The sequence below is a fragment of the Astatotilapia calliptera genome, chromosome 17 (assembly GCF_964374335.1).
Source record: "Astatotilapia calliptera chromosome 17, fAstCal68.1, whole genome shotgun sequence".
NCBI lineage: Eukaryota > Metazoa > Chordata > Actinopteri > Cichliformes > Cichlidae > Astatotilapia > Astatotilapia calliptera.
Genome location: NC_137438.1, coordinates 28,700,087 through 28,723,159, shown reverse-complemented (window position 1 = coordinate 28,723,159; position 23,073 = coordinate 28,700,087). Strand labels below are relative to the sequence as shown.

At 40.9% G+C, this 23,073-nt stretch overlaps 1 protein-coding gene across 3 annotated transcripts in view; it reads left to right on the top strand.

The window, feature by feature from the left end:
• sema3aa (sema domain, immunoglobulin domain (Ig), short basic domain, secreted, (semaphorin) 3Aa) overlaps nucleotides 1-23,000 on the top strand; it is a 35,910-nt gene extending 12,910 nt beyond the window's left edge. For all 3 annotated transcript variants that reach the window (XM_026146365.2, XM_080292189.1, XM_026146366.2), the window contains 15 exons: nucleotides 924-986; nucleotides 6,702-6,821; nucleotides 7,579-7,669; nucleotides 7,762-7,881; nucleotides 9,783-9,925; nucleotides 10,432-10,546; nucleotides 10,652-10,721; nucleotides 13,139-13,283; nucleotides 13,382-13,601; nucleotides 15,035-15,126; nucleotides 15,214-15,255; nucleotides 15,497-15,654; nucleotides 18,740-18,807; nucleotides 18,904-19,052; nucleotides 20,203-23,000. In XM_026146365.2, coding sequence (XP_026002150.2) covers nucleotides 924-986; nucleotides 6,702-6,821; nucleotides 7,579-7,669; nucleotides 7,762-7,881; nucleotides 9,783-9,925; nucleotides 10,432-10,546; nucleotides 10,652-10,721; nucleotides 13,139-13,283; nucleotides 13,382-13,601; nucleotides 15,035-15,126; nucleotides 15,214-15,255; nucleotides 15,497-15,654; nucleotides 18,740-18,807; nucleotides 18,904-19,052; nucleotides 20,203-20,919 — 2,313 coding nt within the window. In that variant the 3' untranslated portion in view covers nucleotides 20,920-23,000. The remainder of the gene's footprint in view (nucleotides 1-923; nucleotides 987-6,701; nucleotides 6,822-7,578; nucleotides 7,670-7,761; nucleotides 7,882-9,782; nucleotides 9,926-10,431; nucleotides 10,547-10,651; nucleotides 10,722-13,138; nucleotides 13,284-13,381; nucleotides 13,602-15,034; nucleotides 15,127-15,213; nucleotides 15,256-15,496; nucleotides 15,655-18,739; nucleotides 18,808-18,903; nucleotides 19,053-20,202) is intronic.
• The last annotated feature ends 73 nt before the right edge of the window (nucleotides 23,001-23,073 follow it).

Sequence of the window (23,073 nt, the reverse complement as noted above, 5' to 3'; positions counted from 1 at the left end):
TGTAATTATCCTAAAAAATGTGCAATGCAGAATCCCATGAGGGGAACAGTCAGCTGATCTAGAGAGGAGATAAATCTAGGAATAGAGTGAGCAGTGCGTGTGTCTATTGTAAGCACATAACAGTGTGGATATGTGTACGTGCATACATTTGGACATGGAGATATGCATACATTTCCATTGTCTGCAGACATCTGTGTGGCCAGGAGCAAAAAGTTCAGCTCTGTCGCACCCATTTTTGCGGTATAATTAAGTATAATCTTTCCCGTACTTATTACAGCTCACACATGCATGCTCATACACTTCATATGCCCCATGTGTGTTTAATTCATGTGACACCAGAGGCCACAGATGGATGACAATGAGACCTATCTCTTCCAAAGCAAAGTAGCAAAACCCTGGTTTCTTTTCATATTTGAAGTGAAAAGTACAACCTTATGGCGAGGATTTCAAGCGTAGACACGCTGTAATTTAAACCAGAACCCCTGTTTAGACTGTATAAAATGCCTGTATTGACACAGCAAATGTCAGAGAGGGCAATAAAACGTATATTAGTCAATTTCAATAAAACATCAGATTTTTTTATTTTTTTCATTTTCATGTCTGTCAATGAAACTCTTCTTTACTTCCCTTTGCAGTCAATCTTGTGCTGTTCTACAATCCTTATATTTATTATATGTGCACATATGTTTCTGATGGAATTGCCAAAGATATGGAGCGAAATAAAGAACTGGGTAATCCAGGAAATATCTTTCTTAATCATGTCCTGGAATTACACGAGGCTTGCTTCTTTCCTCTGATTCACTCTATCGACTCACTGCCTTCCAGTTTAGTGTTTCATGAAATGACTTTTAAATGTTCCTCTCAACCTCCAGCATGATATGACTTTGCTTTTCTTCTTCTTTTTTTTTTGTTCATTTGCACAGATTGCGTGGCCCGCCACCCCCTCTAAGAGGGATGAATGCAAGTGGGCAGGGAAAGACCTAGGGGTAAGTCCACATTTATAACAGCGTCATGATTAGAGCTGTTCCGTGTAATGTTTGCTTTTTGTCACGGAAATGACATGTCTGCTCTGTCTTCAAATTTCCCTTTTTTGTTTTTTTTAACATCCTAATAACAATATAAGACAGAAATAATTTCAGGGACCAGCAGCCGTTAAAGAAACACTAGCACGAAGAGGTATTAAATTAGCTCAGATAAAAGTCGTGGTGCAGCACTCGTGTTCCATTTCACCTCTGGCACGCTGTACTCTCTATAGGCTGTCCCACAATGACACCTACATCTAAACACACTGTACAGCAGATGTTCAGTCACACGATAGTGTACACAGCGTGTCGGGGGCACAAGGACAATGAGCTTATTTGCTTCTGCGATGTACAGTTTAATTTTGGGAGCATGTTTATCTATGTGCCTCAGAGTGCGCGTTTGTGTGCATATTTATGTGGGAGTGTATTGTTTGAGTTCTCGTTATCTGACGCGATGTGTTAGCTCACATGTCGCAAGTTTGCTGAACGCACTCTATGCTGCTGACTTTGTAAGCACAATGGTGTTAGTGTGCTTTATTTGTATGTGTGTGTGTGTTTCTGTTTGGAAAGGCCCTGGCTGCATTGTATCTGATCCTAATTTCATAGCTGGATGAGTCTCGAGTGCGGTGCTGCTGGGTTTTTTAGGATTATCAGGAATTGCGCAGTCTTTTTAAATCATAGTGGTTCCGCTGGGATCTAACTCACTAGCGACTTTTTGGGTTTCGCACAACCACGTAGGCAATACTTCACCTTCACTCCCTCGTGCAGTGGAAAGAGTGTGCTCTGGCAGCACAACATCACACAAAATGCAATGATGAGGTATTTGCCTGCTGTGAAAATGTTTACCCTTGAAAATGAGGCGGTGAGAGCAGAGACAGAGTACAGCATGGAGAGGCCTTGATTAGGACATTACTAAAGCATTCAGAGCTCCCATAGTGATGCATTTCCCCAAACCACAGTTTACAGCGGCAGAACAAATGTAACAGCTGCCCCCTAAAAAATGCCTGATGGCTGTATCACTATCCGTGGTAGAATGGCTGTGTAACATGGTCCAAGTTGTTGCATTTGATTCACCGAACAAAGCATTCAGAGTGTGGATTTACGATTTCATAGAAGTGCCTGATGTCATTTCGGATTTGCTGTCCAGCTATTGTAGACATTAATGGGAAAATAATACTCTCGAGTTATCCCACATTTCTAGTGCATTTTCTTTATTGAACTAGAGAACTCAGCATTATCTCAAAATTCATTCAAGTCATTTAAATGTTTACAAATCTGTCCACCTATTTTCCCCATGGGAGGTCAGCATTAACAACCAATCCAACGAGAGCCATTAATATCATCCGGTAATGACTCATTTATCCTCTGCGGGTGTTGCGGTTTTCACATAATGACATGGTTTGTGATCAGGGAAGTCATTTTTCTCCACAGAATAAGAAAGAGCCGCAATTTTGAGTGACCATAACGACCGTCTCTCAGTGTTTAGGTGTGACCTACCTACCACATAGCTAATGATTCTAGCTGAGACAGCCGTGTAAAATCCCAAACAGAGCTGACCCTGGAGGGGATTATAGAAGCTGATGAAATGTATATAACGAGGGCCGTGAGAATGATGTGGGGGGACATGCGCGCTCGCTGTTCAGCAGTACACAGAGGGAAAAACCATTAGACCCACAGACACACAAAAACTTGCAGGGTTAAGGTCAGTCACAGGGCTTCAAGTTAAGTTAATGATAACACACATAGTTAAAAGGTGTTTAAATACATGGAAAACCCCAGTCTGTTAGCATGTCACAGATTTTATATTAAGAGAACAGTTAGACTTAAAGGAGATAGAGTTATTTGCTTTCTTCCAAAAGTTAGACAAGAATATTGATATTACAGTCTGTAAGATAAATTTTAAGATGCTGTAACAGCAAACAGACAGGAAACAGGAAATTAACCAGTCTGCCCATTTCAACAGGTAACAAAATCTGCCTGCCAACACCTCTAACACTCACTGATTAACATCGATCTAGTTTGTTCAATCAATGAAATATAAGTGGAAAGGACTTAATGGAGTCTCCACCACAGACGGATAGATGCACAGTACTGCGCAAAAGTGTTGGTACACCCCTTGTTTTTTTTTTATTTTTTATTGGAAAATGTAAATAGGTGCAGAGATTTACTGAAACATCTATAAATATACATTATATATACAGTATTATAGGGTAAAGCTGAGTTTTTACAATTCTAATGAGCTTGAAAATCAATATTTGATATGACCAAAGCTTAAACTCTCCTGAGCCTTGATTTAACTTGGTTGCACACACGGGCATGGATAACTGGAGATACAACAGCCCAGACATTCCCGTTATAGTTCTTTGAAGTCCACTCGAAGTCCGCGGCCTGGGGCACATGCATAGTTAAGGCATTGAATTAATTCATCAACTATGCATGTGCCCCAAGGACGGCGAGACCACATGCTCACAAAACACAGGCAGGCAAGTGGAGTCCAGTGGACTTGTGGATACAAAAAGTTTTCATGTAATTTCTTGAAATAATCTTAAGGAAAAGTTCTCCAGACTTTCTCTTGAAAAGCATTCAAAGGCTGTCTTTATTTCCATCCTCTGTCAAGGTGACTCCTTCAATAATATTGAGGTTCAGGCTCCAGGGAGACAAGCAAATGACTGATAGTGTTCCCTTGTGTGTTTTTCTATCAAGATATGCTTTGCATTGGCAGTGTGTTTGTAATCATTGTCATGCTGCAGGATCAAGCCGTTTCCAATCAAATGCTTTCCAGATGGTACTGAATTGTCTATCAAAATCTCATGGTATTATTAATAATTCCATCAATTTTGATAAGATCCGCAGCACCACTGGCTGAAATGCAGCTCCAAACCATGACAGAGCTTCCACCATGTTTTACAGATGGCCGTAGACACTCACTGTTGTTCCTCCCTCCTGACCTCCTCCTTGACGACTTGAGCCAAACATTTAAACTTCGCATTTATCGCTTAATAAACGCTGCTGCTTTTCTTTCCACTTCTTGAGAAGTATAGCATACCACAGTCTTTTCTCCATATTTGCCTTCCATAAGAATGGCTTCATGACAGCTACCCTTCCCCTCAAAGCATTCCTAATGATGTTTTGATGAACAGTAGATTGATCGACTGATGGGTCAGATGCATCATTCAGATCCTGTGTCAGGTCAGCTGGAGTTTTTCTCATTTCTCATTAAGCAAATGATTCCCAGATACTGCTGTAGGTAGTTTTTAGGCCTTAAACTTTTTTGATATCTTCAAATTATCCAAGAGCATATGAAGGGTGGCTCAAACCTTTTGCACAGTACTGTGGTCAGTATATGGTTTTGAACCTCATATTTTGAAGCTCATTAGCAGTTTGGCTAATGCCATGCTAGTTTGTTTGAAATTACCATATTTATCAGCTAACACTAGCAATCCCTGCTAATTAAGGCAATGTACCAGAAATACTAGAATTTAGCTCAGCAGAACTGGAGCCTCATCTTCTTGGATGGGCTGTACCTCACAGTAGGTCATATTATTGATAATTTCATGTTTCAGAAAAACTAACAGCATAGATATTCAGTACAGTTTGTTTTTCTACCTTATGCTGTAGCGTCTTTTTTCAGCTATCGTTACAACCATGAGAAAATCAATGAAGTAGCCTCCTGTAAAACCACAAACTCTATTTTTTTTTTACCCTTTTTACAATACAAACAAATGCATGGACAAGCTCATTTTTTTAACCTTCAAACAGACCTCCAGCTAACAACCTTGCTAAGCTATTTAACTCTCGGGCACAAAGATATGTGAGTGGTATTCATGCCTTTAAAAACAAAAAGTCAGTGGTTTTCCCAAAATGTCAAACTTTCTCTTCGTGCAGGTTACTGCTGAGGAGAAACAGTTAGAGCTAAAACAACAGTTTTTACCTTTTAGAATAATTACAGAAAATTCTGCTTTTTTTTTGAGGGGGGGGGAGGCGGCTTTGCAGTGAGTGATCCCAGAGTTTATTTTGAGCAGCACTGGAAAATGTCAGCATCCATTTACGGCTCATATAAGAGACACCATCAAATCATCAAAGCGAAATGTCTGCGAGCTTGAAAAGACTGAACAGATACATGTGTTTTAGGGAGGGAAGAAGAAGGATAATTTGGCTGCCTGTGTGACGAGGGCTGTATTTGCAAATCCCTGAGCAAATGTGTACTTATTTGTTAGGTAGATATCCAGCATGTATTTATAATTAGGCAAACCCCAGCCTAATCTCTTAAACACATGTGGCCAAATCAGCTCCTCAAGGCTGCTAATAGGCCTCCTACATTAACCAATCCCGTTGATTAGCACTCTAATAAACAGTCTCACACCACTGGGACTTTCAACACGCACTGCAGCGCCAACCCAAATATCCTCAGTAAATTCAAACATATGGGTCGTTAAAGATCTGTGGTAGATTTGCCTGATTTTCCTTACAGGTGGGATTTCCTTAAAAGAGACTCAATTTCACACACCAACTGGAAAGTCCCTGTTTAAAATTAAATTCCAGCAAATCTTTGCTATATTATATTCTGCTTTCTATTAGTCTCTATTTTCAGTTTTTCTCTAATAAAAACGTCAAGTTTATTTTCACAAAGCATACCAGTTAATTTAAACTTTATGATATGAAGGTGGCAATTGGCAGAATGAGGTTACTGTTAACATATTGGATCTTTCATGAAGACCAAAGGTCACAAAGTTGCATGTGGCTGTATAATATCCTACCCTGGTAACATTACAGCATAAACAAAGATAGGTATCACATTAACAAAAATGTATTCAAAACAGTTTTCCAGCCTTATATCTCACGGTATCCTGTAAGCCACAGCCTTATAGCCAAAAACTTCACATTTCTGGCCAAAATTTAGGTCTGTTTTATGCTCGTTTTTATGATTGTTTAACTTTATTGTCATGGGAAATGTGGTGTAAAACTTTATGCATGCTGTACAAAACTCCACCAGCCTGTAACAAAATTTAACCTTATGCCTGCAGCATAACTGCAGCATATTATAACCTTAGGATATATAAAAGTTATAAATAATTCAGTCTTTTAAAGTAATAGTTTAGCCATGCAACAGTAACTATAAAGTTATGCACTTCACACATATTGACATATAAACATATTAATATGAAGACGAATTATTATAGTCAAGCGATCTTCATGCATGCTGTAAATATAATATTCATATAATAAAAATATATTCTCAGTAATTGCAAGTTTAAAAAGTATTTTTATTATATTTAGGATTTGTGAAAAATTGTTTGCTTGCCACACTCCAGTCTCCAAAATAAAGAAAGGTTCTTATTTTTTACTTTTTACGGTCATAAAAATGCTTAAATTTCTAGCAAACTGCTATTAGAAGAAATGCAAATTTTACGTCATAATTTGGTAAAAAGTATTTGCATTAATATATCAAAAAAAACAACTATTTACATTTGACGATTACCACTGAAACCTGTGTGAACTTCATCACTAGAACAAACTTTATATCACCAACACCAGCTTGTGTAAAATTGGATTATTCACTGGAAAATCATGTTTTTTTCCACAGATAAACACAGTTTTTTCATTTGAATATGCCTGATCCGTATTAAGTTATTATAATAGCGGAGGCTTTATGTTCCTGTGTCTCATTTCTTTTTTTAGAAGGAGTGTTCTAACTTCATCCGTGTCCTTCAACCATACAACCAGACCCATCTGTACATCTGTGGCACAGGAGCCTTCCACCCCATCTGCGCTTATCTGGAAATGGGCAAGAAGGCAGAGGTAATTCATTCGGGGCTTTTATTGTAACCAAATGTTTTGGGGTTTTAATCAGTTATATATATGCAAAGGGTCATTTAAATCTTAAACTGACCATTCATTAAGAAGGCATGAAATGTGACAACAGCGCTATAGTAAATTCATGTGAGAGAAAGTCTGAGTATTGTCTGAAGTACAGCCGTGTTCATTCTCTCTGACGATTATCTTCTCATCAGTGTTGTCTTTTTTGCGAAGCAGTGGAAAAAAGCGGTCACTACATGGTTCAATTACAGCTGTCGAATATTTAACAGCCTTCCATCCTGCATTAAAGTTTAATCAGTCATCTTGAGAAACTTCTACAGGTTAATCAATGTACTAGCATGGATCCTGCCGTCCAGCAGTAGGGAGGGGTAGACCATAGAGGCGTTCACTTCAGTTTAAAGTAGTGCTGACAGTCTGTAACTGATTGAATAAATTAAAAGCCACCAAAAACTCACTCGCTTTTCTTTAAAAGACTCAGAGGTCGTGTCTGTTTTTACTTAATTTTACTGCTTATATTCCCTTTTTTGGTGCATTTGGTAACCAAGGGCAGCAGTGTAATAAAACATTTCTTGTTTCTCCTGTGTGGAGGAAGTGTTTTTTTGCATCCCACTCCCCCAAAGTAGCGCGCTATAATGAGAATGTATGGTAACTTGAAACACGTGCTATAAATGTACCTTTAACCATGCTCGTTGTGGCTTTCACTGCCCTCATTTCGATCTTTGACCTTTTCCCACCGCAGGACAACATCTTCCGACTGGCCTCACAATTTGAGAACGGCCGCGGGAAAAGCCCCTATGACCCCAAAATGCTCTCAGCCTCACTTCTCCTTGGTAAGTTTGATGTGTGCTTTTATTACTTCCAGGGAGGACGCAGTCACTTCAGAGCTGGTCATGTGTTCCTAACTATCCTTTCTCGCTGGCAGATGGAGAGCTGTACTCGGGCACATCTGCTGACTTCATGGGAAGGGACTTTGCCATTTTCCGTACGCTGGGAGATCATCATCCAATCAGAACAGAGCAGCATGATTCAAGATGGCTGAATGGTAAAAAATAAAATAAAATAAAATCGTAGAAGATGAGCTAAGAGTGAATTCTTTTGTTTCTCATGTTCAATTCAGCAGTTGAATTTTTCATCATGGTGTATTCTGCTGAACACTTCTCAATTATATTTATTCCTAGTAGCAACAGTTAAGTATAAACCACTTGAGACTGCAAAAACTAGATAACATGACTCAAAATACTTTGCTATTAAGGTAAAATTAGACCATTGTGGTCTCTATAGACCTCAACCTTTCCCTAAAAGCTGCATGGAAATCCCTGTCATTGGCCATTATTTGGAAAAGTATACCATTGAGCTTTTCAGCAGACTTTGAGACATTAAATTCTCTCGCAAGCCTCAAGTCTCCAATCATTTCCATTCATGTGCAGACATCAGATATCAGAGCCCATTCACAAAGTCAGTGGATTTGCCTGTGCTAGCAAGATTAGCGCTGCAGTGAGGGTTATTGACTGCTCAGTCTGTCTGGCTATCTTTCGGCACCGCAGAGGACTTAGGGAGCCACAAAAGGTCAGTTTGAACCTTTCCCTCAAGCTGTGCCATCCCCCCCCCCCCCCCCCCACCCTCTTTCCCACAGAACTAATCCGCTCTTAGCTGTTTTCCTCCTGTAGTGGAGTCGAATTCCTCCCAGTCCCCCTCAACCGCCCACGTCCCCCTCCCCAGGCACCATCAAAAATCACAAACACTGGTCTCGCCAGTGCTGATTACTGTGACATATTAATAAAGAGCAGTATAAACCGAGGAAGTCATTGTTATAGCGTTAATCCTCATTGATCTTTCACCTTGTTCAAACAAATACGCTGGGGATTGTATCCATTCGGCTCGGCAGAATCCAGCGTCTTCTGCACAATGAGGGGATTGTAATTGCATGGATTACCGGGGTGGAGATATTCTATTGAGGCTTTATCAACAAGGTTATATGGTACTCAAATGTATCAAGAGAGAAACCAGGGAATGAATCCCTAATAGCAGCTGATTCTAAAAGGATTTGGGGTTAAACTGTAGTTTGGTAGTCCAGATTCATTTACGCATTCCTTCACATTTTAATGACCTCTTGCTTATATGGATGGTTGGATTTCCTTTGAATAAAGCAGCTTTTTGTTTGGATTATAGGTAATCAGTGGTATGACTTCAGTGGTCAGCAGCTTGGTTTTGTTTTATCTGTGGTGTGCGCACACAAATTTATGGTGGTCTGCATATAAGGGCAAACATTCATGATGGAAGTATGAAGTGTGTGCGGGTTGGGGGTACACACAATTCACAGCAGAGGTCTCGCACCTGCGCAACCCTTATAAATCTGCCTCCCACTTTGGCCACATGCTCCTTTTTCACAGCTACTCTATATCTGAAACGCCCATGGAGGTGTAACATGGCACTGCTTGTTTCTCTCCGCTTAAACCCCCGAGCTTTTGGACGTAGGCTCACTGCGGCGACTTTTCCTCGATTCCTACGCCCCCTTTATGCCAAAAGATCCCAGCCCTAAGGCCTTGGCTCCTACGTTTAGCTTTGATTTCCTCTTGCGCTTAAAGTCAGGATAAATTTATTCAAGTGTTACCCGGGACAATCAGAGCCATGTGTGTTTGCGAGGATGTGGTCTAGAGACAGGGTTTATGTGGGATTTGGATTTGGAGCGCTCACTTGAGGTAAAGTCACATACTATAACACCATGGTGTAAAGTGACGGGCTGCTATTACCGAGCCGTGACTGGAGAATATCGTGGGGGGGGATTGGTTACAGAGGTGTAAAATAGGGGTGAAATGATTGAAATGATCCAACAGAGGTTGGATTGTAAAATTGTATTTGTGTGTCTGCTGGGGTGAGTTTATGAGTGTGAACAAAGTTTATGTGCTTTATTTGTTTATTTTTCCTCTATTTTCTTTCTTGTAGATCCCAGATTCGTAGGCATACACCTGATCCCTGAGAGTGACAACCCCGAAGATGACAAGATCTTCCTGTTTTTCAAAGAGAACGCCATGGACGGGGAGCACACTGGGAAAGCTACTATTGCCAGAATAGGACAACTGTGTAAGGTAACATCACACACAACCCCACAAAACTGTTATAACAGTGTGATGTGGTGTCAATACGATTCTGTTACACAAAAAAGTAGCATACTTCTTATAATGTGCCTTAGTTATCAGTTTATAAGCCCTTAAAAAGCCAGTTATTAACATGTACGTGTCCTAATGAGAAAATCAAAGTAATAATGAACAGCCAGAGTCATAGTTGCTGAAAAAAAGTTAACGATCATATGCCCATAGTTAACCTTTACCTTCCTTATAAATGCCTTATATAGTATAAGTTAGAGGTGGGAATCTTCAGACACAACGCCCCACAATACGATATTATCACAAAACTTCACACATGATACAATATAGAAGGAGACTGCAGTCCTATTTTTATTACTGCAATATGTTTTATAATCAGAAACTTAATACTTCTGTAACATTTTTAATAAATGTGATATTTGCAAGGACCTTACTAACAAAAGTGCATACGGAGGTTTGAGCTGACAGCACTTCAAATGTTGTTGCAGAATGACATGGGAGGTCACAGGAGCCTGGTCAACAAATGGACCACTTTTCTCAAAGCGCGGCTAATATGCGCGGTTCCTGGCGTCAATGGCATTGACACACATTTCGACGAACTGCGTAAGTGCGTTTTTATTTTATTTATTTGTGTCTTTGTTCGATGTGGAAAAATTCCAACCTCACCTCAGAGCTTCACCTTCACACATTATTCTTCTCGCTGTTTAGAGGACGTGTTTCTCATGAGCTCCAAGGACCCAAAGAATCCAGTTATCTACGCCGTATTCACCACATCCAGGTACAGTCTTTTGCCCTTGACCTCCAAAGTGAGCATGCAAGGGTTTCAAATGTTCAAACTGCGTGACAGATGCTGGTAGTATCAGAATTGTTTTGTTGATGTGTTGCTAAGAGATCAGAAAGACTCGATTATTTCAACGGTCAGCCTTCCTGTATAGGTTTCATCCTCTGCATTTGAAAAACACGCGCCTCGTATTTCTTTTCAAGAAGCCTTTCTTTTCTCCTCCTTTATCCTGCCCCTTTATCTGTAATTTCCTAACCATTTTAAATGGCACGGCACGATGCAAGCGACCAAGTGCGCCTCTGTCAAATTCCCAGACGGCGCTCTCGTAATCCACTTACAGGTGTCTCACGGATGCTTTTCTCTCCGAGGGTAGCCCTCCCCTCGTCTCAGATTTGGAGATTGCTTTTATCCGATTCCCCAATTCCTCACTACCTGTCCTGTTTTTCACTGAAACCTTGGCGGGCTTGTAGGAAAATCAGATTATGGAGCAGGAGGGAGCGAGAGAAACATGATATTCACTTAACAGAAATCCACGGGGGGGTTTTGTTGTTGTTGTTTTTTTTCCTCCCACCCCCCTCGGCCACCGCCCCAGCTTCGAATGGGGTTTTCAGAAGCCGGGTGTGTCTCTACTGAAGCATGTGGAGAGGTGAAGGCATGGGGCAGGGCAGATAAGTGAGTTGAAATGGCACAGATGGTGGCACTTATCGTGATGATGAAGATGATGAATGTGATGTGTGTGTGTGTGTGTGTGTGTGTGTGTGTGTGTGTGTGTGTGTGTGTGTGTGTGTGTGTGTGTGTGTCCGGTACTGTTTCTGCACTGCTTCATCAATCACTGCTAATGATAAGACGAGCTGAATAGAGGAGCGGTGCAGGCTAACGCATGGTGACAGGCGCCTTGCTTTACCAGACCTGTTTGGCTTTTCACTGCTTTCAGGGATGTATTAAAACCCAGAGGTTGGTGGGCGCTGGTGGGCGTACACCCACGTATCCACGTCTGCCCACACACGCACGCACACACACGCGTACACTTTAAAATTCAATTATGGGGCATTGAGGAATTAGAGTGGTTTAATTGGTTTTCTAAGTGGCCGGTTTTCAGAGATGAATAGAGCAGAGATTCAGAGGGACCGGCTTTTAATATCACTGCTTAATGAGGCACAAAGAAGCTGCCACTGACAGATCAGTGTCTGATTGTGTACCTGTGTGTGTGTGTGTGTGTGTGTGTGTGTGTGTGTGTGTGTGTGTGTGTGTGTGTGTGTGTGTGTGTGTGTGTGTGTGTGTGTGTGTGTGTGCGTGTGCATTCTAGGGGTGAATTTGCATGCCTCTTTCTGTGTGTCTGTGTGTATCTGCACAAACACATTTTCACCCTTCTTCATAAGCACAGATATTGGAGCGTCTTTTTTTTGCCCCTGGAGTTAATTGAATTTCTCTGTAATTAACATTTTCAAATGCTAATCCATTCATCTTCCATGCTTTGTGGAGTACTGTCGGCTGTGTGTTTGCCAGCCACATCCCTAATTAGGCTGATACAACTTCCCATTGCAGTCAGCAAGACAAAGGACATCTCGAATCATTTTGAAGCATTCGGTTCCTGCAAGTGAAGGAGATTTGCTGTCCAAAAGAAAATCTGTAATTGTAAAATGTGACACCTGGAAAGTAAATGAATGATTATTTGGGGGGCATTTATCCTCATAAAGTAAATAATTCTAAATCTATAAAACTGTGAAATAGATGAATAGATATGACGGAAGGTTTATAGACTTCACGCTCTCCAAAGACTGCAAGCATCGTGCTTATTCTGTCATAATCTCCACAAGAATATTTAATAACTCTTGTGGAGTATGCATGTTGGAATATTCATGTGAAACTCCCCGATTCTCCCATTTAATGACTCACGACTCAAACTGCTGTCTTCTGGATGACCCGCGAAAGAGCTTAAATTGAAAAAATAAAATCCACATCACTTCCCTTTTTTTTTAGCATGATTGATCGACCTTGCCTGCTTTCCTTGTGAAAGCAAAATCCACCCATCTGGCTCAAGCAAATGCTCACAAAATATTGGAGGGGATTTCAAATATGCTCTGAACCAGGTCTCCTGGTTTGTTGGTGGTGTGCCCAAATTCCTGTCTGTTCTCAAGAGGCTGGAAGCAATCAGAGAGAAGTTCCAATCTGTCATTGCTGTACTCAAGTAATGACAACTTTGCTCCGCTCTGTCTTTGTGCGATGATGGGTCATTTTGTTGTCTTTCTTCAGTTTTTAACAAGCTCCTAATCCCTGTCTTGTGACCGATCATTTATGAATCCCCTTTGTTTGTCTCTGTCATCTCTTTTATTTCACCACCCTCTTGCTTCCTACCCCTCTTGATCCTTAAACTCACCCCTTCTGGATTTATTTCTTTTTCTCTCCTTCCACAGTAACATATTTAAAGGCTCAGCGGTGTGTATGTACAACATGGCAGACATCAGGAGGGTTTTCCTGGGTCCCTATGCCCACAGAGATGGACCCAACTACCAGTGGGTGCCCTTCCAAGGGAGGGTGCCCTACCCTCGCCCTGGAACTGTAAGGCAATTTAGCAAAAATGTTGTAAATTTTTAAGTAATAATGAGACATTATAAGACGATATTAGAAGAAACAAACATATCACGTCTTGATCTCAGTGCCCCAGCAAGACATTTGGAGGTTTCGATTCTACGAAGGACCTTCCGGATGATGTCATCACCTTCGCCAGGGGTCACCCTGCCATGTACAACCCGGTGCACCCAATAGGGGGACGACCCATAATGGTACGCACAGACGTGGACTACCAGTTTACCCAGCTGGTGGTGGACAAAGTGGAGGCAGAGGATGGGCAATATGATGTCATGTTCATTGGCACAGGTATGCAACAGATGACACTGCAATAAATATACTGCTTCTATATGTTTATTTCAGGGTGGTCCGCCATAGGTACTTTTGGCATATACTGCAAACAAAATCTGTTCAAATAAAATCCAGTGTATTGTTTTAAAATTAAAGACATTTTTAACCACAGATAGATTTTTACAGATATTTCCACTCAAAAACAGACACTGAAAATTACAATAATATTTTTCTTTTTTTTTAACTGACTTTTAATTAATTTTTCAATTTTATTTTTATTTACAGTGTACTGGCATCAGTATCTAATACTCTTAAAAAGCTTGATCTCACTAACAAATGTCTATGTTGAAATAGGGGGAGCTTGGGTGAAGATGGGTTTCAAAGCAGCTTGCAGAATCCAAATTTCACTTTTTGAGATTGCAACCCGAGTGTGTAAAAGGATATCATCATGAGCCATCACATGGCATTAGTATCAGTTGATGTACCAGTTGATTCCAATTAACTTCTTGGCCTGAACCACTGAGCTCAATTTGTTTTTAATTAAAATGGGATTAAAATAATCAGAAATTTGGGGAAAGACAACTAACGACTAACAGGACCATTAGTCATAAATTATTAGGGATTTTTAATGGAATATCTGTCTAGGCACACAAAGACCCCTCCTGTGTTCCAGTGGTTCTTTGTGGTACTTAATTCCAGTTTATCAACTTTATAAAGCTGACTGATCGGTGGGAAACCCCTTTCTCAGTGATGTTAGCACAGCTGAAAACTGTTGTACTGATTAAAGGAGCAAAATGTTTGGATAGTTGAGCATCTGGATTATTGTAATGGACAAAGAAAAGACATTTCTTTGAAACTCACAGAGTATCATTGTTCCAGGAAATAAGAATAGAGAGAGAAGTGGGAGGCCTCTTTGTGCACATCTGAGAAAGAGCACATCAGAATCTATAGTTTGACAAACAGATGCCTCGCAGTGCCTTTACCTGGCAGCTTCATTAAATGGCAACTGAAAAACACCAGTCTCAGTGTCAACAATGAAGAGAGTCCTGGATGCTGGCTTTTCTCTGCAGAGTTATAAAGAACAAGCTGTGTTTTAGACTGGGCAATAAAATAGAAAGATTAGGATGAGTAAAAGAACACGGACGTTGAACAGAGAAAGACTGGAAAAAAAACCAAACAGAAAGAAAAGTGACTGAACAAAGGAAAATATGCTGGAAAGCTTAATGCACTTGTCCGGCATGTCGAAGATTCCAGAGAATCTATTTTAATCATTTTTAATTTTTTGATCTATTTCCATGTTTCTTCTTGCACTTAACATGTATTTTGAAGAAGGCACACACACGTATTTCTAATCTATTACTTAAACCGTACATACATGCACCACGGATGTTAATCTATGACCAGCACAGGCCTGCATGTACACTAACTGTATGCTGTCTTTTGCATTTCAGATACAGGAACAGTGCTGAAGGTGGTTACGATCCCCAGAGAAAGCTGGCATGACCTCGAGGAAGTTGTATTGGAAGAGATGACTGTCTTTAGGGTATGACGTTTTGTAATTGCGTGCTAATAGCCTTCCTATAAAAACACATATTGGTGGTGTTAAATGGGGTTTATTTGCTTTGTACAGGAGCCTACTCCCATCACTGCTATGGAGCTGTCCACCAAGCAGGTAAAAACTTGCTTTCTCACTTTGTAATTAATCCAAAAGCTGTTGACAAGGGTAAAGGTCCACGTGAAACAAAAAAGCGAGAAATTCTCAGTCTTTAAACATACACTGTTACCCATAAGCAAAGAATGTGCCCACTGAGAACTAAACCCACAAGCACCTTCTTTTTTGCAAGAACCCTTCCAACTGAGGCGCACAGGAACATTTAATTTTTACATCCTTGCTCTCTCTCTGACTCCCACAGCAACAGCTGTACCTTGGCTCAGCCCTGGGTGTATCACAGATGTCTTTACACCGTTGCGAAGTGTATGGGAAAGCTTGCGCTGAGTGCTGCCTGGCCAGAGACCCTTACTGCGCCTGGGACGGTGCTGAGTGCTCGAGATACTTTCCTACTGCCAAGAGGTAGGAGCCGGCAATCGCTAAACACCCTTCTTTAACCTTTATGTATCCTCGGAGGGTTTGCTGAGCATGCACGCTGCTTTTCAACAACATCCTGTATTAATGTCGTCACATGCAGTCACACCTGGGACTTATCAGTACACCTGCATTCTGCTGTTTTGGTTGGCTTTAAAACAATTGGTTTTAAATGTTATGCTCAAGGGCATCCTGATGTGCAGCCTCATTTCTCTAGCGTCAGACCTCCACTGGCTTATTAGTAAGTGTGGCGACTCCCAAAAAACAGACACAGATAGCCATTGTATGCCAAAACTTCTAAACATGGAAGTAATCTGAATATTACACCAGCACGAAATTGAGTCATTAAACACACATACGCACTAATTATGCGTTCCAAGAAAGTACAATCCAGCAACTTAGCCAGTAACAGTTGTTCTGAGTTGTGCTTCAATCATCCTACCAACCAAGACGCATTAAGAAATATGCACAAATATCCAAAGACTCCCTCAAATTACCCTCTGTTGTACCCAGCAGGATTAAGCTGACCACTACACCACTACTACCCTCCCATACACACACATGGCGCGACACCCCCACGTTGTCTCATTCATCTAGAACTTCTCACACCAACAGAAGTAGGCCAGTGGGTATACTCCAGCTTGGCAAGATTACAGACGAGGTGGCACACCCCATGTTTAAAGTGGGGACAGGCTTCTCTCAGCTCTCCACTGCACTGCAAATATTTTCGCTACCAGAATGAGAACCAGACACCCAACCTTGCACGTGCTCAGATGGCCAAAAAAGACAGGAATGTTAGCCCAGGAAATGTACAGACGAGGGACACGTGTGAAAAAAGTGGGATGTAAGTGGTCATAATTTTGTGTGGAGAATTCACACAAACATGCTGAGCATTTTTTATCTTGTTTTTTTTGTTTGTTTGTTTGTTTGTTTAGTCTTTTTTTTAAACCTTCAGTGGTTCTACTTTTTATCCCTACCTTGGTTCTTTCTCTTCTTTCCAGCCCTTGCCTCATGTTTGGCTCGCACCCAATTTGAATTTTGCAGCCGCCATCAGCGTTTTTTGAACCATGACAACTAGGAACTAGGGAGCCATTCACAGCTAGTCAGTAAAGCCAGACTTTGAAAACGCCTTGCCATCGCATTAAAAAGCCAAATCACACAGTAGACTTTTTCATATGGAGAGGACAAAGACTGGGCCTGCTTTTACAAGGCGTTTCAAGGGCAAAACAATGCTGTATGTGTTTCATAATAACGGCTCATCGGAAGGCAATGAAGCGCACTGTTTCACTGCTCAGCAGGTTTATGTTTCTTACATTCTGCTGTTTTGTTTTTTCATCCATGTGATTTAACAGTGGAGTTAAAGGTTGAGTTAGTGCCTGTTTTCTTGGGAATTGGGTAAACATTGCCCCCAAGTGGTGAGAATAAAAAAGTACATAAGAAATAACTTGTCATGTACAGCAATGATTCCCAACCAGGTTACAAATATACCACTGGATACTTGCAAAGCTAATCTTAGATAAGTTAAGTAAAAGTATAATTTACTAAGTAGTAGCAGCCAAAAGAAATTAATAGAAGATATAAATAAAAAAGCAATGGAAACAAAGTGAATAAACGGTTAAGATCTCTCACTTACTGTAAAACAGTTGAACAGTTTTACCTGATAGCATGGGTAATGATTTTCAATAAAATTTTATTTATATAGCCCCAAATAACAACAACAGTGGCCTCAATGTGCTTTATATTGTAAGGTAATAACCCTGCAATAAAGAAAACTGAGAAATTAAACAGAAATCTAATGACATGGGTCAACAAATGAAACAGTTGCAACACATTCAGTAACTAAAAAGATGTTTTTGTTGGGGGTTTTTTGCTAAATGTACAACTAACTATTAGCTAATGTTGTATGTTAAAGGCTAAATAGCATTTGGATAAAAAGTGATTTGTTGAATTTGTTAGCTAACAGTGTCGGCTAACTCTTAGCTAAACGTTATGGAGAAGCAGGTCAAATCTGTTCACTGTTTGTGTAATTATATAGCTATGAAATCAAGTATTAGCTTACAGCAATGGAATTGGAAGCTAATAGTTACATGTGGTTAAAAGAGTTAACTGACAGTAATTGAAACATTTTAGGATTGTCCAGATCCACTTTAATTAGTACAGTTAAACTCATTTATGTACAAAAAAGAGTTGGGTTCCACATAATTCCACAATCTTCCAGCAAATTCACCCCAAGGTCAGACCTCGCAAGGCTCAGATAAACTGTAAAAACTTTAAGGGCAACATCTCCAACCCTAACATTTAGCATGCCAACTGAGAGTAAAGATGATAACAGTACAATTGAAAAAGGACTCAAATATGTATGCCTTGTGTGGTGTGATCACCTGGAGAAAGTTTCTTCACTCTAAAAAGAACATGACAGCATAGCTTAGGTTTGCAAAATTGCATGTGAACAAACCACTAGACTTCTGGAATTGGCCATAATGCACAGTACCATGTTTGGAGAAAACCAAACACAGCATATCAGTGCAAACACCATAAACCAACAGCCAGCACGGTGGTGGGGTATTAATTTGGGTTTGCTATACAGCCCCAGGACTTAAGCAGCTTGCAGTCACTGAGTCCCCCATGAACTCCTCTGTGTACTAAGGTATGCTAACGTGCGGTCATCTGTCCGACAGCTGAAGCTTGGCCGAGACAAGATCACCCAACAGGTCAATGACTCCAAGCATAGCAACAAATCTGTAACAGAATGGGTGAAAAAGAAAAGAGAAAAGTGTTGCAGTGATTCAGTCTAAGTCCAGCCCTCAACCTGATTGAAATTGATCTCAAGAGAGCTGGACCTAAATGAATGCTAACAAATCTGAATGAACTGCAACAGTGCTGTAAAGAAGAGTGGGCCAAAATTCCTCCACAATGATGTGACAGACTGATGAAGTCATACAGAAAACTAGTTATTGCTGCTAAAGGTAGTGCTGCAAGCTACTGAATCATGCAGTTTACTTAGTTTTCCACAGGTCCTCATAGCTGTCTGTTTCCACCACTTCCATTCAGTTTCACTGTCGTTTTTTCACAGGCGAACCAGACGGCAAGACATCAGAAATGGAGATCCTCTTTCCCAGTGTTCAGACCTTCAGCATCACGGTACCTTAATAATTTCATACAAGCACATACACACTGTCTCCTCCTCATGCCATTTGCGTCTCATTAGTCTGTCTGCATGTGCTTTGCATTGAGCAGATGACATGGATGGCTTAGGGGACAGCGTGGAGGACAGGAGTGTGTTTGGTGTGGAGAACAGCAGTATGTTTCTAGAGTGCAGCCCCAAGTCTCAAAGAGCGCTCATCTACTGGCAACTGCAGAAGCCCAACGACGAGCGCAAGCTTGAGGTGTGTATGCCTAAGATGACTTGCTAATATACTGCTAGATGATTATAAAATATATTACACATAGTTAGATTTCTTCAGACAAAATATCTCCATCCAGGGCTCCACCTTTCCTGCTCCATCATGTAGTGACTTATGACACTTCTAATCTTTAACCTCAGAGACCCAAAAGGGTGAAAACCACTGGGTGTGGGTGTTTAGATTAACTTTTGTACTGCGGCTGTATTTTTATAGCTGGCCTTTCTAGGCGTGGTATTTTAGGTACCAATAAGCAAAGAGAAATACGATACAAAAAAGTCCAGCTGTGTAATAGATCCACAAGTCAGAGGGTGTATTAAATGTGAAACACAGCCGTTAATAATTTTATATGGAAGGATATTACTGTTTCAGCAAAAAATAGTGTTCAGCTAAGAAATTAACCTAATAAGAATTTGCTGTGCCCACCCACACTTGCTGCATGATTTGCTGCTAAGTTTAAGCCAGCTTCTACTTTTTCTGGACAACATCACTCTGTGCTGACAGCCCAGGTGATTGATGTAGCTGCAGTTTTTCCAGTGTGAAGCAGCGTTAGCTTGAAAGGAACCTTTGGAGTTTGCTTCAATCTTTCTTACCAATACTCATGTATTCAGTGAGACCTGAAACAAGGCATTTCCTTTGAACCCTTGTTCATTGTTCTTCTTCTTTCCTGACCAAATTTGACATTATAATGTAAAACGTGTTTTCTTTTTCTGATGTGACTTTCCTCGGTTAAGTGATACCAGCTGTAGAGATATATCCCTTCCCCTGAATGTAAGGGGGGTAAATGGCAGTATCTCCTTCCAGAAATCCTGATCTGATTATTAGAAATTGGTTTGGGGGTGTAATTTAATAGAAGGAATATTGTATAGTTCTGTCACAAAACTTCTCACATCAAACTTTATGGATTTTTCTGAGTAACTGGGTCATGATTTCTGGAAAGAGTTTTTCTAATGGGTTATTTTTGGGTAGTTTTGAGCAGTGCAAGACAAGTGTGAATTAATTGAGTCAGACATCTCTGATATAGATTATCGAATATGTACGTTTAAAAACTCTGGTTCATTCTCATGTTCCATCTTTATTTTTTTCAGTATTTTCACCCATTGTGTTCTTTGTCTTCCTCTTTGTTTCATTTCAGATAAAGCTAGATGACCGAGTGCTGCGTACAGACCAAGGTCTGCTGATACGCAGCCTCACTCAGTTTGACACCGGGGTCTACCATTGCCAGGCTGTGGAACACGGCTTTATCCAGCCTCTTCTACGCCTCAACCTCCAGGTCATCCCCACCCAGAGATTGGGTGACATCCTGCCTGGAATTCCTGGCGCGGGAGGTGGCGCAGGTCACTCGGCCAAGCACAGGATGTGGTACCGAGATTTCCTGTCTCTCTTGGACCACCCAGAGCTAAACAGCGTGGAGGAGTTTTGTGACAGAGTGTGGAAGAAAGAGCGCAAACAGAAGAGGGTGAAGACACCTAACGGCAACAGTCAGGGCAAGCCTGACAGCGCAGGCGGGTCCAACTCTGCATTACAGCCTAGAGCTTTAGCCCCCACTGCTCAGAAACAGCAAGCCAGTCCACCTCTCAGTCGGCCATGGCATCAGGCTGGAGCTCTAACAGTAGAAGAGCCAACACTCAGTCAGAATACCCAAAAGGGTATATTGAGCAGTGAGGCACCTAAGAACAACCAGAAAACCCAAAATGGCCAGAAGGGGCAGGCCAGGCTAGCTGGTTCTCAGCTCGCAGGGGGATCTCGGGCGAGCAGCCAACATGCAACCAAGTGGAGACGGATGCAGGAAAATAAGAAGGGACGCAACAGGAGGACCCATGAGCTTCAAAGACCTCCACGCAGCGTTTGAAAAAAAAGAAAAGAAAAAAAAAAGGACACATTATACCAGACCGACACACATGCAAGCACAAACCCACGCATCCACACAAAAACACACAAATACGTTCTATAGATGCAATGTGTGATTCAGTGACCTCTCCATAACAGCAGAAAAAGCAAAACATCTGAAATACTTTTTAGGTAGAAACATGAACTCCACACATGTAACGTCAGTGAAGCTCTCATTCAGACACAAAAGCACACAACCTGTGAAAAGGACAAAGATGAGAAGAGGACTGAAAAACTGGAATGCATACTGTAAATGTGTGAGGATATGCTGGTTGCCTGGGATACTGGCTGGCAGACACTTCAACCTCCTGTACATAAGCTACTAAAATAAGACCGGGACAAAAAAAATGTTTAGTGAGGTGTTTGTTGGTAAGCAAATGGACATAGCATGCTGGGAGGACAGCCGTGGAGACGTTGAAAGAAGCGGGAATTCAGTGCGAGCCGCTGGCCCGTTTGACCTGAGCATAGAACTGCTAAAAGAAAAGGATTCAAAACTCTTATTTTGAAGAACTGCTTGAGAGGAGAATAGAACCTCTCATGTCGTCTTTCAATTCAAGACGAGCAGCACGCTCACAGGAGGGCACAGAGGGGCTGCGGTTCGCCTCGACATGTGCACAGATGGCACCGGTGTTTTTCGCAGGACAGAAGCATTATTAGATGGAGAAATGAAAAAAACACTGCAAAGTCATGCAACTGTGCAAAAGTGCTTCATCATAACCCTCTCCAACTGAGGCTCGGAAAGCATCGTGCATGTTGTTGTTATGTTTTAATAATAAGCTAATTATTTTAAGAGGCTCTTTTTTTTTTACACCCTTCCTAAAAAGCAAAAAGTTACTACTTTTTTTAAAATTTGCTTTCCTTTCGAAACCAGTGCTTCTACTTTTGGGGGGCAAAAATTGCAGGCGACATAGTAGTCTTCAGCGTGCGTAACCCCTTCTGCTCCCAAGGATTCTGTGTATAAGTTATTTTGTTGTTGCTTTTTCTGGGATTTATAGGGCACAAATCCCAGTTGTCCGCTATGCTAAAAGCCCAGTCTGAAACAAGACTGCCAGTTGTTTGTGTACATATATACGACAAACGTAACTCTCTGTGTATATACAGTACATATACAGTACAAGAACACCACTTGATTATTATTTATTTGCTCATTGTTTTGTGAAAGGGTTGCATTTATTTTTGATATTATGGTATTTTTGGCTCATCGGTATATTGGAGAAACAATGGCAACAGCAGCAAAAAAACAAAACAATTTTGATGGACCAAGTGGCCGGATGTCTGTGTGTCAAGAAGGAATCCCCCTTTTTGAGGGAGCTGAACATGAATTAGAAGCATGAGTGCAGGGGTTTGCGTGTTCATTAAACAAAACGTCTGACAGAGATTCCACCAACAATAAGCACAATTTTGTCTCTTTTTGCCTTTCATACCAGATCATCTCACTGTTTTCCTCTTCTTTTATTTTCTCCCGATCCCATCAACATTTTTCATCCAGTAGCTATTATGTGTAAGATAATTTCCCCAAACTGAAAAACATTAGCTGTGAATTTCTGTAAGAAATAGTGGAGAAAAATGTTAAATCTAGTCTGAGGAGAAGACACATTATACTGCATGTGAATGCTACCTACAGTAAGTGCATCTTTTTTATTGTCTTTTTACGTGTTTTGTGTGAGAGGTTAAAAAAAAAAAAAGAAAGGGAAAAAAAAATTCCTCAACGCAATGTGTGAATTAATTTTGCCAAACAGTGATATTAACAACTCATGATATCCTAGCCAAAGCTGTTTTAAGGTCCAAGCTCCTTAATCTTTGATTCAACAATGGTACCTCCTGTCTCCCCGCGCCCTCTGAGTTCATGACAAGAGTAATGTGTCAATGCAATAAATTAGGGCAAGATAGTGTTCCCTACCAACGCTCAAAAGTTTGTTGTGTCCCTAATCTGGTCTTTCCCTCAGAGTTAGAAATGTGAGAGAGCTGAAAGTTACCACTGCTGTAACACAGTTCTTTTTGGCATGCATTCAGTTGTCTAAATAAACATCTCTGTTACAAGAACAAGCGTCTTTGTTCTCATTCATGCCAAAAAAAACCTTTCGATCCACCCTCCTACAATTAAAGGTCCCAAGGG